The sequence below is a fragment of the Pithys albifrons genome, chromosome 17 (assembly GCF_047495875.1).
Source record: "Pithys albifrons albifrons isolate INPA30051 chromosome 17, PitAlb_v1, whole genome shotgun sequence".
NCBI classification, from domain to species: domain Eukaryota; kingdom Metazoa; phylum Chordata; class Aves; order Passeriformes; family Thamnophilidae; genus Pithys; species Pithys albifrons.
Genome location: NC_092474.1, coordinates 11,852,426 through 11,868,455, shown reverse-complemented (window position 1 = coordinate 11,868,455; position 16,030 = coordinate 11,852,426). Strand labels below are relative to the sequence as shown.

Sequence of the window (16,030 nt, the reverse complement as noted above, 5' to 3'; positions counted from 1 at the left end):
ACTTACAGCAAGAATAATTGCTTGGTATTCAATTAGTACTGCAGAATTTTTCTTTGCCCTGTGTGAGATTGCCATTGCTTCAGGGTCTTCTAATCTCCTCCTACCTTCTCCATGACACAGGATTTGGCTGCACTCTGAATGAATGAATCATAAAAATAAAACATCTAAATGTTTGGTCCACACTACCTGGTTATTATGGGCCAGACAGCTGGAGGTGTGAAGGAATTACTCCGTCATCTGTGGATGTTCAATGACTGTAATCCATGAGTCCCACCTTCACCAGGTGGTCATTTCACATTCCACAGCCTGGATAGTCTTGGGATAGATGTGTGTGCTCCATCCTTTGGAAAGGAAAATGGGTATTTTGGGCAGGGATTGGGCAGTGGGGCTCCAGCTTCCCAGTGTGGTGCTGTTGCATGCTGTGTGCCCTGTCAGGGATGATTAGGCAGAGGGCTGAACTCTGGGAAGTTTTGAGGCACAGCAAGCATGACCAGTGTTGAACAGAGAAAAACTGTGGTTGGGAGAAGGGAGGGACTATATGGAAAAAAAACACAAGATTTGAAATGCTGTGCTTGTGTCCTGGAATCTGTTGTGACTTCGACTTTTAGTTACTTTATTTATATTAATTGTATTTTTTCCTCTTGTTTCTTTCTTTTAACTTCTAGGGCTGCTCTGTAGATGGCCATAAGCTGGAAGTGAAACTCTCAGAGAGAGCTATCAGGTAAAGCTCATGTCTCACCTCTCTAACAGGGTTACATTTAAGCTGCAGTAATGCTGGGTGGGTTCTTCCCTTCCTCCCTGGCATCTGCATCATCAACAGTGTGATCTGTAGTGCTCCAGCTGTTGAACATACCAGGTTTTGTTGTGCTTTACACAGAGTCAGTTAGTCAGTCTTGCTTGAAAAGGGAAAAAGAAATGATGAATAGCTGTAGTGGGACCCCAAAAAGGAGCTCAAAGTTAAAACCAGGCACAGTTTCCTTTCACACTCAAGGAAAAGGCTCCTCTAAACCCTCTGCTTTGATCAGCACTGCAAAATCAACTATAGCCCAAATTCCAGTGGGTTTAAAGGGTTCTTGAAGATAAATATTCTCTGGGTAATGAAATCTTTTGACCCAGTTCATCTGAGAGAACAAGAACTTAAGAATAATATTCTGCTGCCTATTCTGATCAAATCAAGACAAACAGGTTTCTTGCTTGATAAAAAAGTTTGGATTTGCCTGCTTTTCTTTGGTCAGTCAGGTGCAGAGGAGATGGTTAATTGTGGGTGAGTTTACTTGAGATTAAGAGTCTTGTTTTCTAGGGTTTTCTTCCTGGTTTTTATTCAGTACAGAATATTCTAAATGCAAAATTGAAAATTAATCCAGGTGTTTGAAGGGGAATGTTGGCACCTAAACACTGTCCTTTAGAAACTCTACTGGAGGTGGTATATCTTAAATGTCAAAATTTGTTTGAATATCTGGTTCCTGGGGACCAGAAGCTGTTTGACAGCTCCCTGTCTGTACTTTGTATTTCAATTCTTTCATAAACCATTTTTATCCATTTTGATTTTTAAAATCCCTTCAGCAGGTATCCAGCCCTCAATGTGAAGTGATTTTCTTTATGAAATAAGCTGCTGTCTTTTGTATTAGGTAAATTCCAACCTTGTCCAAATACAATACAATTCTGGAGGTAAAAAAATTAATACTCTATTACAAAATTTCATTTGATGTTTTATAAGCCAGGAAGAAAAAGAATCAAAATTGGCTTACATTAAGCTAATATTTAAAAATCTTATCAATTAGTACATTCTCTTGACAATTGAATGGACAAGACTTGGTGTCAGAACAAAATATGAGTCCAGGACCGTAACTGAGGTTGTAGTCAGCAAGATGAACTATTCATGTTCAGATGTAGGGTTTAAATCACTGAAATTCCTTCTTGGTGTGCTGTTTGACATTCCCACTGCCATGAGTGAGGCTGTCAATGTGAGCCAGCTGCCTCATTTTATCACATTCCAAATCCTGAAGGAGCTGCAGTGCAAGGGGGCTTTGCTGCACTGTGGTCCTTACCTGCCCTTCCTGCTGACCCCACAGGCCTGCTGTGAAATCATCCCGAAAGAAACAAACTGTCAAGAAGCAGAAGACTTCCAAGATCCTGGTCCGAAACATTCCCTTCCAGGCCACTGCCAGGGAAGTCAGAGAACTGTTCAGGTAGGAAAGTGCTTTCTGTTGGGTCTGTGGAGTGCTCTGGGCTAGAGCTGGTGGTCATGGGGGATTTTGTTACCGGATTTTTTAATTATTGGGAGTTTGGTTGTCTTTGTGGAAGTAAACAAGCCTTTTCCTGAGTGTAAAGACAGATGGTTTGAAACTTTATACCAGTGCAGAAATTGTGCTGGTGAGATGGTGATCCCATAAGCCAGTGCTGTGACTGGAGCCACTGTGAACTGCTGGAGCCAGTGGCCCATCACCATGCAGTAGATATCCATGGAGCTTGAAGATCCTTGTGCCTATCAAGTAAATGATCTACCCTTGGATGTTTTTCCCCCTCTCCTGAAGTTGTACAGCAGCATTCCTGATGGCTCAGCACATCTGCCCCCACTGAGGTTTGACTGTGGCTGGCTCCCTCCTCCACCTGCCTCACCCCTGTGTTGGTGTAGCTCCATCCCATCATTTCCATCTTGCTTTCCCTTCCTTAGCTGTTTCACTGCCTGTGCCTCACACAGTTAGTGGGGTGTTGCCACTCATTTGTAAGGATGTGGACTCTGCTGCCCTTAGTCCTCTCTCTGACAAGAAATACCTTGTCAAACATGAGACCTGCCTGGGACAGTGCTGAGCGTTGGACAGGGATTTTGGGATCCCAGCCTGCCTTCTTTCTGAGTCCCCTCTATGTCCTCAACCTTTTGTGCTGTGAGTTGTTAAGCCTTGTAATGTGTCCTGGAAAACAGGTGAAACTTTGTTAAAGGAAATCCATCTTTACTGCTCCTAGGACAGGAATGTTTTGCTCACTGTCCAAGGCCATGGTCCCTGCTCTGCTGCTGTCTTGCAGAAGGAATTTGGGGGGATTTGTGTCCAGATCTGTCCATCAGTCTGTCCCATCTACAAAATCAGGATGATGACTCACATCTGCAGGGCATTGTGGAGTACTTGCTGTGTTAGGAGATGGCCTCTGTGTGGGCCTGTTGAAGCAAAAGCAGGTGCTTTTCTCACAGCTGTGGCATTTCTTTCCAAAGGGAATGAGGAATTGTTTAACTCTTTGAAACCTTCCCAGATCATGCAGTTGAAAACCAGCTGGCAGTGATTTGTTTTTTGCAGGGAAAACTGCATTCCACAAGGAATTCCACCTATTTTTTTATCATGTGATGTTCTCCTGGCTTGTCTGCAGGCTCCTGCATGGCTAGGAGGCTGTTTACATGCAAGGTGTAATGAAAGCTGTATGTTGCAACACTTGATTTGGGGTGAATTCTGGGGATTTCACTGAAGGCAGACCATGACTTGGCTCTTGGACACACATTGCTGGAAAGGTGATGGTAGAATATAAAGATCTCTTTAAAATAGTGAAAGATTTTCCTTCCTTTTTCTGTGCTGCTTGGACACTTTTGCTTCAGTGCTACCCTGAGAGGTCCAGGAAAAACCCCTGGACTTCCAAGTCATTGTTCTGAGTTTTCTTAGCACATGAAGCACTGCTAATTTAAATCCCAACACTGGCCACAGAGGTGACCTTCATAAAGCTTGAGCAAACAAAACCAGGGGCATCTCTATTTGCCTTCTGGGGCCTGGGGTTAAGTTCAGGGAGCTGTGAGGTTTATGTATATCCCAAGGACAGACAGAATGGCAGGGGAGGGTTTGGTGTTGGGTTTTTTCCTCCTGTCTTGTCTGGCACCTCAGTGCTGTGGAGAGGAGGGGCAGAGGAACAGTCTGATTAATATTGCAAGGAATGTGCAGCTTCCAGCCGCGTGTGCCGGTGACAGCGCTCTCAGAGCGACGTGGGAACACTCACTGCATTCACCTGGGCTATTCAGAGATGTGGATTTTATCCTCAGAACAACATCCAGTGGCTTGGAGGGGCACACACAGCCCTCCCTCCATCCCTGCCATTCCTCCTTCCCTTCAGGGTGGCTAAAACCAGGCACGGCAGAGCGCTGCCAGACACTTCATCCTCCTGGATTGCTTTGTTGGTGGTTTTAAATCAGGTGCCTTTGCTCTAGAGCTTTTAGCTCTTTCTGCATTTAGGAACCTGTCTTACTTTGTATTTTGTTAGATATTTGTTTGGAATTGCAGACAATCACTTGGCAGTGGAGTGGATGGCAGGGCTGCAGGGGGCACTCTTAGCCTGCCCAGGAAAGCCTGGCTGGGGACCACCAGCCTGGGAACAGCAAGGGCCCACCAGGCCACTCCACTCCACCAGGCATTGCCATGCAGGGGGACAGCCCCAGGCCCTTGGAGGTGGGAGGATTTGCAGGGTGAACATCTCTATTGTTTCACATGCTCCTGAACCACTTCCCAGCACTGCAGCTGATGTTGTCCCCCAACTTGCCTTTATCTTTTCTTGACTGTCTGGGCAGGAGAAAAATTAATAAACAAATACACACACACACACGTGTCTGTGTATATATTTATTATGCACACACACACATATGTACAAACATATACACACTATATATGTGTATCTATATATACATATGCTATATGTATCCATATGTGTGTATATCACCCCAAATACATATATAATGCTAACACATATTTCCAAATACATACTTAATATATATGTGTTATACATATATATTTCCCCAAACAAAGATTTCCATGGTTTAAACTTTGTCAGGGAACTGTGCCTTGCTTTTCAAATGGCCCCACAGAAGGTGTTAATGACACTGGAGAACAGCAAAACAAGGGAGCTGGATGTTTTGAATAGTGGATTTTAAAAGCTGTTGTACCTGTGCTGCTCAGCACTGGCAGTTCAGAGAATCCTGTCCTGGTTGTCTTCACACTTTTTGGGGTGTTTTTATTTATGGATCCATCACTTAAGTCCTCAGACTTGCCCTGCACCATCATTTGTGTTCCTACAACAGTCTGTACGAACTTATGTTTTGTGTTTGGGGATATCAAGTTCTAATTCTTGGGCTGGAGGAAGTGGTGTTTAATTTTCTCTGTAGCCAAGTCATGAATGCTCTGCTTAACAGCTGAAGTCCTCTGCCTGCAAAATAAATGTCTTGCAGTTCCACCAGCCTTAAGTGCTGCCCACCTTCCACCCCAGGCCTGGTGTCTTCGCTGGGTTGTGTGATGCTGGTTCAGAGCGTGTCCTGCCACGTTCTGCTGGAGGTTTTGGCTTCTCTTGCACCCTCATGGATTTTTTTTCTTTTTGAGACCCAATAGGTGTTATTTTCTTCAGAGGGAGAGCTGTTCAATTATAGGGGCTGCTTGTGGGTTAGGTGTGAAGATTTAGCTTTTGTGGGTGTGTTTTTTTCCCTCCATTTTTGTTCTGTATTAGATTCTACTCTTATCTTTACTACCTGAAAAAATAACAAAAGATAAATGGTCCTTGGTTCTTTCCAAAGAGCCATAGTTAGAGGAGGAGAGACAAAGGGATTGCTATCCCATGAAGGCTGCTAATTTTTGCTACCAAATTGTGGGGCTTTTATATGGCAAGACTTTTTTTTCAAAAGGAACTCTAGATGTGGCAAGCTGAATTGGAGATCTGTGAAAGGCCACATTTTCACAGATTGGAGCCCTGGCAATTTCTGAAAATTGGGCTCCTTTAAAAATCTATCACATTAGATCCATGCAGCCTTCATTGGAACTTCCAATTAACTATTTGTTTCATAGCATCTTCTTCCATCCTCCTTCCCCTTGTCTGTACCAACTATGTTAATATGAAAAATAAGGTTGTTTTTTGCAGCTGGTGTAGAACATTTTGACAAGATGTATGTTTTATTTTCCTCAAAGGGGGAACAATTAGATTTAGGAAAAAGACTTCTTAAAAGATTCCTACCCACTCAAAGGCAACCTGAGGGATAGGTACAGTTGAGAGTCTGCTTAGAGTTTGGCATAGTTGATGCTTGTACCGCCAAAGGATGCAGTTGTTGGAGTTGCATCTCAGGTAGTGTGTTTTGGGGATGGAATTGTTTCTTGTTTCCTTTGCAAAGTGTATCTGATAACTTACTGTTTGGTGTGTATCTGTAATTTCTCTTTAATTTGCAATGACTGTCACGTCGAGCCCTCCCCTGCCAATTACCTGTGGTAACCCTCCAAATACAGAGTGAGATCAGGGGCCAGCACTGTGTGTGGAAGGTTTTTTATCATCCCTGTGGCCACCCCTTGCCTTTCATCTGTAGGAACTGCAGTCAAACACGTTGCATAAAGCTGTTAAATCAAAAAATTATTATCAGTTGAGAGACTGAACTTCCCTTTGACTAAAGAACCAGTGAACAGAAAAACAACTGAAAGGTGTTCCAGGGCAGAGCAGGTTATCAGGTGCATTTATCTCTGTATTCTGTCTTTCCTGTAAAGAAAATAATGTTGCTTCTTGCAAAGACCTTTGGGGGTGGGTGTCTCTTTTAGTTTTAACTCCTTTGCTGACTCTTTCCTGTGTCTTGACAAAGACATGGCATTTATTGCATCTGGCAAAACAAGTGTCTGGGATTGATTAGGAGGAAACAGATCTATCCCCTCTGATGGAGGGTAAAAGTGAAGACAGCCAGTGGGACAAGACTTTGGAGTCATGTCTCTTCTTGGAGAAGAAAAATCTCTGAAGGGAGATGCAGGGGATAAAGTGGCAGAGATTTTTTTTTAAAGGCAGTCTTTATGAAGTTAATTTTATAAGATGATGCCTTTCACTTTTTCTGACCTATTATAATAAAGTGTAGTTATCAGAATGGGCTTTTCATTTCCCATTATAAAGGACACGGTGGTATAATGAATCCGTCTGCCAGACATGCTTGCTGTTCACACCTTTCTCCCAGTAATGGAGTCTACATGACTGGAGACAATTTCTCCTTCCCAGAGTAACATTGCCCTGTTGGAGCTGTGGAAATCTGTGCTAGTGAAAGGCAGAGGAGGGAAAAATTAGTCCCTTCATAAACATGTGATTTTGTTAAGCAAGTGCTGGGCAGAATTAATTAGAACATTCCATGCAAACAGCCCTGGGATGTCCAGTGCTGTCAGGGTTTCTTCTTTCACTTCTAAAACCCTTCATGTGCTAGAAATGTCTCAAAACCCATTGCTGCTTCCTTTTAGCTGCTTCAAATTTTTCTCCATGCTGTCCCCCTGCAGTTAGATGGGTGTGGGTAGAGCTGCAGAAGTCACCACAAACATCTCCCTGTGGTGTAAGGATCTGCTGGGGGTAGGACAAGGGCTGCACAGCTGCAGGAGGGAAAGGTGAAGGTGGCGGATGACATTTGGGAGAAGCCAGGAAACATCTGAGCCAGAACAGATCTGCTGATGCAACAGGGTGGCAGAAGGAACAGGCAGACCAAGATACTCTGCTTGCAAGCCCATGCAAGAAGACAGTGCCCAAGAATGAGTCTTGTAGAAGCAGGAAGACCCCGAGGAAGCAGTTGGCATCAGTGGGCACCCTGCATACAGATATCAGGGTGTTGAATCCCAGCTTCCTGGCTTCCCCTGGGAATTAGGACTTTGGTGCCAGCACATGAAAGGACTGTGGAATGTTTATCTCGCCTGGAGGCACATGTTCAGGTGGAAACCTGTCAGAAAAAGTATTAGCAGCAAGAACTGTCTCATTATCCCTCTGAGCACTGACAGCAGTAATGACGCCTCTGAGCTTGTTTGGTGCTGGGTGGGATCACCATATCATGTTCTCCAAGAAACAAATGGGTGCTTTAAAAACCTGACCCATCCTTTGGGATCTCCAAAGCCATCCCCAGGCTCCTGCTTCAGGCTATCAAGTGCTAGAGGTTATAGACACTTGATGGTGTGGTGGTTGGGATCCAAACACAGGTGTGTGGGGGGGGGTGGGGGTGTTCTGGTGCCTTTGGCACATGGGTGGGTTCCCGTGCCAGCAGCACTTCTGCCTTGTTTTGGTCTATCCTTAGGGATAATGATGTCTGGTTCCCATTTGAAAAGTGGCTTTCCAGGCCCATGGTGCAGAGCCATGCCAGGAGCACTGTGGGACTGTATGTATGGATGAAGCATCGGTGAGCTGGCTCAGGGCCCATCCTCAGGAGATGGAAATGCGGGCGGTGTCCAGTGATGCCAACAGATGATGTGGCACTTGCATTAATGCTGAATTCCAGCTCCTCATTAGAATGCAAGGTCTGTGCTGGGCTGCTGAGTGTCTGAGGAGGAGCATGTCTGGCATGGGGGGGCTCAGGATGCTGCTCTGGAGTGAAGCTTTGCACCCTGGGGCAGCTCTGCCCCTCGCACCCACCAACTGCACGGAACCTGTCTGCCAACTTTGTTTCAAGGTTCTTGCAAAAATTGCATCTTTGGATGTGTTTCTTTGGCAGGGTTAGGAAGCTGCTTGGTTGGGGGCTCCCTCCACCCTGGCTGCAGAGTTTGGCCCCACTGGTTGCTTTTAGTGGTTTTTGGTTTGCAAGGGGAACACAAGCTGTGGACCTGCTGCAGTGAGTCCAGAGGAGCCCAGTGAATTGCTCATAGGGCTGGAGCCCCTCTGCTCTGCAGACAGGCTGAGAGAGTTGAGTCTGTTCAGCCTGGAGAAGAGCAGGCTCTGGGGAGACCTCAGACCCTTTTCAGTACCTAAAACAGGCCTACAAAAGAGCTTTGGACAAGGGCCAGGACAAGGGGGAATGACCTTAAGCTGAAGGCGGGCAAGTTGAGATAAGATATACTGAAGAAGTTCTCCCTTGTGAGGGTGATAAGGCCCTGGCACAGGTTGCACAGAGAGGTAGTGGACTTACCATCCCTGCAAATGTTCAAGGCCAGGTTGGACAGGACTTGTAGCAATTTGGTCTCGTGGAAAGTGTCCCTGCCCATACCAGGGTGTTGGAGCTAAATGAGCTTTAAGGTTCCTTCCAACCCAAACCCTTCCACAGTGTTTCTTTACTGGTACATTTTACCCTGCTCTGCAGCATCCCTGGCACTGTCTCTTCCCTCCAGCCTTCCAGCAGGCTCAGGGCTAGTGTTTCCAACAGGTCCTGGCTGCAGTGCAGCAGTTGGGCTGCTGTGATCTTCCCTGTAATCCCACTGCATAGCTTGGCTCTATTCCCACCCTTGGTCTCTGCTAGCATCCCATTTCTCCCTTTTGCTGGGGCTCTTGGAAGATTTAAGTCTTACCTTTAGGCTGGCCCCCCTGAAGCACCCCATGCCATTTGCTCTTCTACACCTTTGGATTGTGTGCAACCAGGATCTCCTGCACAGCCAACCCCAGGTGCATCATTAAAGCCTGGCTCAGTACAGAGGATTTACCAGTCCTTGTGTGTTTCCATGTCCAAATTGCAGTGCCAGGGAGTGTTGCACAGGGTGATGCAAGTGCTTTTCTGGCCAGCAGCTTGCAGGTGTGTGCACCAGCCTCATGAGCTGAGAGCTCCAGGTGGGAATAAAGGGATCTGCTGGGCTAATTTATTTCTGTTACTCTCTCAAAGATCATAAATTAAACTTTTTTTTTTTTGGTGTTTCTTCAAGTCTTTTCCTTGTGTGCTGGAAACCCAAACACAACATCACTGGGTTGATATTCAGAGACCAGAAATGTAACTGGCCACTTTAATTTGGCCACTCTCCAAAGCAAGCCATGGGGTGGGGGAGAGTGAAATAGGTTTTCAGTGCAGTTTTTCAGTTTGAATCATAAAGGTGTTTAACATAGATAAGGAACTGTTTAACTCTGTGTTATCTTGGTGAGGTTGCTTTAAAAGGTGGCTCTTCCCAAGAGCAGAAGGAAGATTTTTCAGCATTATCTCATTTCCCTGTTTTGAATATTCATTGCATACCTGATTTTTATATTTATTTTTTCCCCTCTTCTGCACTGCATATACTCCATATCCACAGGTACCTTTTTTGCTCACCCAAAACCTCTGCTGAGGAGTTTTCAGCTGCCTGCCTTGCTCAGTCCAGGTGTCCAATGCAAATGAAGGGAGTTTTTGGGCTGCTTCCTCCCAGCTCCTGCCAGGGCATCCACCTGAAGCTCCTGAAGGAGCTGAATTGGTTTTACACACAGATTCCATTGCTCATCAGTGTGAAAGTGCTCAGGGAGATGGAATGAGATGGGGAAGGGGCTGCTTTTGGAATGTCTTATTCAAATGCCACCCTGGGGTTGTGCTTTGGGATTGTTGCAATTTTTTGGTGCCAAGGGGGACTGGCACGTGTGTGTGCAGACATGTGGGCTGCTTCTCTCAGGAAGCAAAACCCAAACCTGTTTGTGCTGGCTCCTATAAATAACCCACTCAGTGCTATTGGTATTATAAGATCCCCTTTTGTCTGAATTGTTAAGAGTATGTGTGTATAAGGGAGAAAAAACAGGATTTTTTTTGCCTTAAGTTGTAGCCAGTTCTTGTTCACTCTCAAAATTGGTCCCTTGGCCACTGAGGCTACTTGTTGTGGGGCTGGCAGCCAGAGGGTTGCAGAATCTACAGTGTTGAAATGACACTGGACTAACTTTTGAGCTTGTGTCTCAGCCTTCAAGTCAAGGTGCAATCAAGTTGATTATTTTCTTGATCTTAAAATTCATCTGTCTGTTGCATTTGTTAACTCAGTTCTCACACAGTGCCACTGACCCATCCACCTCCCTGTCTTTCACTGCCATTTACGTGTGGGTATTTTTCAGTCTCACTTCCTGAGAAGGTCCTGAACAAGCCTCTAATGAATCACAGTTTTCTCCTCAGGATGACATCGTGTCCTTTATTTGCATCTCTGTTTGGATCATTATTTTTTCTTTAACCTCAAGCCTGCAGCAGCCTTTCTGCCTCTTCTAATCTAGTGAATTTTCAGCCTTGGGATATGATTGCAATTAAGGACCTTCCATTGCAAGTCTCTCAGCTCCCCTGGGGCAGTCCCTGTGCCAAAGGCCTTTGAACCATGTTGGCTTCTGCAGCTGGTGGCACCATGAGCATTTCTGTCTGCATCTTGTTTTCCTGAAGAAACCAGGCTAAGGCAGATCTGGATGACCATCTGTCTGCTCACTTCTCTTTCCTTCTCCCCCAGCAGTATCCTGAGCACTTCCAGGCATCTGACAGAGGACAGGAGACTTACATTTGAAAGCTTGGTGCAATTAAGGATAGGAGGAATCTTCTGAGCCTTGTCCTCTCAGGAAGGTGCTGTTATGACCTTGACCCTTATCAGACATCCAGGAGTTCACATAAGCTGCATGTTTTCTGACCAAGATCCATTTATCAGCTACCAGGGAAGCTGACCCTGGAAAAGCCACCTCCTTTGTTCTGCTGCCCATCAGTGGTCTGTGCACATCAGGCTGTCCCACTCATGGATGGTCTCTGAGCCTTGCCCAAGGATGTTTGGAGGACAGGTTTGGTCCCCCTTCAGCCCCCCCTCTTTTTTTTTAAATCTCCTTGTGGAAACTCACTTGGAAAAGCAGCAACAATGACTTTTCCAAGCCCAGGAGCACCAATGTCAGCACCTCAACAGGCTGGACCTGATCACAAGCAGCACTGTCAGGATTTGTGCCAAAACTTGCCGTGCAAATTCAGTTGCCGGGGGGCTGTGTGGCTCTGCTTTGGTTCTCTTTAACCCAGCTCCTCCTCTTCCCACCCTTTGATCCCGTGGTAGCAGCTGAAGGGTTAAAAGAGTCTGGGGGGCAAGGGGGTGGAGACGAGGTATTTCAGATGCTCATTACTCACTGCCACCTTCCCCCAAAATCATATTAATTTCACACTGTCACGCAGGACTGCGCTGTCTCTCTCGTCAGCATCCGGGAGGGTGACGGGGGTGGGGGGAGTGTGGGTCCCCCCTCCTCACCACAGCTGTGGTTTGGAAAGCTCATTGGTGGCCTCTTTCCTCGCTGAGGTACCGACCCAGCGGGACTGGGATTGGGCTGGGGCTGCTCACCTTGTGGGGGGATCTGGGGAACTGCCATGCGCTGCCTCCCGATGATCATTTTCCACCCTGCTGCTTGTGCAAAAACCCCATGAAATTAGGTCTGCTGCGGCAGGGAAGTCTGGAGGAGGGAGGGAGGGAACCTGCCAGCCTGCCCTGCCCTACCTATGGGCAGCAAGGGTGCTGCTTAAAAGTTGGTCTTTAACCAGTTACCTCCCTTTCTGTTTTTTAATGCCAGGAAGCACAGCCCAGCTCTGCCTGCAAAGATGGAGCTGCCATTGCCTCTTCTCTCATTTCTTCCCCTCTTTGGCTCTTTCCTTGCTGTGTTTGCCAGAGCTGTCACCTCTGCAGGGAATTCTTGCTGTCAGCTGGGACTCTGACAGCTCCCACACAAGCTTAGCATTCCCAAACCCATCCCAGCTGGAAGCTCACTCTCTGCCATAGGCATTGTGCTTTGTCCCCAGCCATTTTTATTACTGTTATCCCTAGAACCTGACTCACTTCTTTTTCCATGTGTGTGCTTGTATTTTTTTGTGGGTTGGACCTGGAAGGATCATCCCTTCCCCTTTTCTTCCATCATGTACCCTGTGGCCACACTTCTTGGAGCACTTGGAAAAATCCAAAGCAGCAGCTCGGGGGTCCCAGTGCCTGCAGAGCTGAGAAGGAAATGGTGTGTTAAGAAACCCAGCTGATGGGCTGATGGCCTGGGCCATTTGGGGCTAAAAAGCTTAGGAATAAACCTTGGGAGAGGAGTTCCATGCCTGTATGGGAAGAGATTTGTGACTCCCAAGGGATCTGTGGCTCTCATGCCCATGGGGCCCTTGGAAGTGCAGAATGAGAACAGCAGCCTCTGGTACCTCCAGCTGTGCTGGGACTTATCAGTGCTTTGGAAACATTAGGGAATCTATGAATCCTGGCATTACTCTGTTTCTTTAATCAATTGTGCTTATGCTTTTCTGGCTCTGATTCCATTCTGAGGTCTCATCTTGCTTAAAATGTGTGAACTGAAAGCAGGCTCCTCCCACGTGGACACATCCCTTGGGAACATCAGCATCTCCATGGTGCACTTCCCCCACCTGGGCATTAACCTTAAGAGCAGCAAGTGCTGCAGGGGATGGTGGGAGGTGGTTTCCTGAGCCTTGTTCCTTGATATCAGTGCAAGAATCAGAGGAAAGCTCTTAACTTGGCAAGTACCTCGATTCAAGCCAAGCATCACTTCTCCAGATGTTCTTACCTGCTTGCATCATTTTTGCTCCTTCAGGGTGTGGCAGCTTGTGTGTGTACCAGCTTGCAGAGCTGTACCTGCTTAGCCTCTAAAAATTAGGATCATCTGTTGAAAGCCCCTGGCCTGGAAGCCTCACAGCTTCCTGCAAGACTGGGTGTCCCTGCTTGGGTATTCCATGCTGTTGGAAATGCCCACTTAGGGTAGGGCAAACTCTGGCCCTTTTGAACCCCAGGCAGCCCCAGCAGGTAATTTTTAGGTGTGTCATTGCCTCTCTTCTTCCTCCCAGCATCCATGGGTGCACTACAATTCACTCAGGACAGATGGTGAGGCATTGCCAGCAGACACAGAACAACATGGTTTCTCTTCCTCCTCTGTAGCCCCTCGTTTCTGCCTCACATTCTCCTTCTCAGCCTGCAGCTGCCACACAGCTCTGACAGCATCTGTCAGCAAGGTACAAGTGTCTGCTCCTGCCTGCCATTGATTGTGAACACCCAGGGCGCTGTGATGAGCCTTTCTAGAGCTTTGGGGGGAGCAGTGGCAGGGGGATGATGGGCAGAGCTCACACCCTGCCATGCAGACACCCCGCTCAGCTTTCAGAGCTGCCTTTGACCTGTCCAACCTGGCTCTGCACTTATTTGCATTGTTCTGTCTCCCACTAGAGAGTAGAGCTGTAAAATGCTCATGCTGTGTATTTGTTGGGTAGTTTAATTTATTGGAGAGGCTCTAAGTTGGGAGGGGGCATTGGAGAAGGTGCTTCTCATCAAAATCCATTTATTAAATTGGCAAAGTTGTATATCAACAGGGCTCACTGCTGCCATTGTTTGTGTACTGATACAGTGATGCTGGGCAAGGACAAGGGGTGGTGGTTTGAAGCTGAAGGAGGGTCAATTTAGACTAGATACAAGGAAGAAGTTTTTTACAATGACTGTAGAACACTAGTATGGGTTGAAGCTGTGGATGCCCCATCCTTGGAAACAGCCAAGGCCAGGTTGGATGGGGCTCTGAACAACGTAGACTAATGGTAGGTATCCCTGCTCATTGCAGAGAGGGTGGACTAGATGGCCTTTCAAGGTCCCTTGCAACCCAAAGCATTCTCTTGACAGTGGACAGAGGTTTGTCCTCCCATCTGGGGCATCTCCCTTCACCAGGCAGGTGGAGAGTACCCTGTAGTGGCTCACTCCATGCCTCCCACAGGGAGGATCTACCTCTGGGAAGTGTGTGCCTGGCTCTCAGGCAGCTCCCATGAACATGGGCTTCAGCTCCTGCATCTGGACATGCACACTCCTGGTTCCTCTCATTTGCAGTTTTCACAGTGCAGCCCTGCTGCACATACAGTACTCTTCTGCACTAAGACATAAATAAGGAAACAAAACTGCAAACCCAACAAGGAGGTACTTCCACTGCAGTTTTCTTTGCCCAAAAGGTCCTGTAGATGGATCAGCCTGAGTTTGCAACTTCCATCCTGGACTCTGCCACTCTTTTCTGGTTGCAAGTAAGTGTAAATAGGCTGCTCTAGGTGACACTGCCTTGGCAGGGCAGTTGGACTAGGTGATCTCCAGAGGTCCTTTCCAACCCTAACTATTCTTTGATTCTGTGAAATCTCTCTCCTCTTCATCCAGCTCTTTCTGAGATGATTGGGTGGAGAGCCATGAGCTTTCCACAGAAAGAGAGTGGAAGTGTCATCATTGAATCCCATGATGGCTCAGGTAATGATTGCACCATGCCATCACTCCCTGTCCTCCTGTCTTTTGGGAGTCTTCCAAGTGACCTGTAAAGATGTGTCCCACTGTGTAAAGCAGCCTCTGAACTTTAGCAGGTGGTGTGATTGTGTCAGTTTAGGAAGGGATGACCAAAGGACTGGGCACATCGAGAGCAGGAAGAGAGCCACCATCACAGTTTGGGGAACAGCTGCACCTGCAGTTCTGGGGTGGAGATGGGTGAACTGGGCCATTATCAGTGTAAAAGAGAAGCACAAGTCCTATGAGGAGTGGCTGAGGGAGCTGGGAGTGTTCAGCCTGGAGAAGAGGAGCTCGGGGGAGACCTTACCCCTCTCTACAACTACCTGAAAGGAAGGTGTAGCCAGGTAGCTGTCAGTCTTTTCTCCCAGACAACCAGCAGTAGGACAAGAGGGCACAGTCTTAAGCTTCTCCAGGGAAGGTTTAGATTAGACATTAGGAAGAAGTTTTTTACAAAGAGAGTGATTGGGCATTGGAATGGACTGCCCAGGGAGGTGGTGGAGTCACCATCTCTGGAGGTGTTTAAGAGGAGACTGGGTGTGGCACTTACTGCCATGGTCTAGTTGGTAAGGTGGTGTTGGGCCAAAGGTTGGACTTGATGATCTCAGAGGTCTTTTCCAACCCAGCTGATTCTGTGATGCAGAAATACACTTCTGTTCACATTGCTTTTACAGCACAATGAGAAAGTCTGATGCGTTGCTGTCATTCACATCTCTGGAGAGGACAAGGGAGCACAGTGGTGTGGTGGCTCCCAGCCCTGCCTCACCAACAAGCTGCTGTGTGCCTGGATCTGATGCTTTGCCTTGTTCTGATCCCTGGCAGACGTCAGATGTGTTCAGCCTGGGCTCTTCAGAGACACCCCTGCGCCCAGGAGATCTCACCATCCCCGTTGTATCTGAGTCACCAGAACAGCTCCTCTATTCTCGGTCCGTTTGCATGCATTTGATCTTCCCTGCATGTTTCTCTGTTCTCCTGATGAAAATAATTAATCAGGTTATTTTTCTAAGTCATCCTGCAGCTTTACAGGGACAAGACTTAAATAAGGATTCTCTTTAAAGTACAGTTGTGTTAAAATAGCTGTCTGCCTATAAATATCTCATTGCTTCTATATTTATTCTCCTCCAGATCAGTGCAGG

The 16,030-nt window shown here is 46.9% G+C and overlaps 1 protein-coding gene across 1 annotated transcript in view; it reads left to right on the top strand.

Moving 5' to 3' along the window:
* Positions 1-16,030, top strand: part of RBM19 (RNA binding motif protein 19) — a 65,300-nt gene that overhangs the window by 14,311 nt on the left and 34,959 nt on the right. Inside the window, exons 20-21 of the mRNA XM_071571876.1 lie at positions 666-721; positions 2,073-2,189. Of these exons, the coding sequence (XP_071427977.1) occupies positions 666-721; positions 2,073-2,189 (173 nt within the window). The remainder of the gene's footprint in view (positions 1-665; positions 722-2,072; positions 2,190-16,030) is intronic.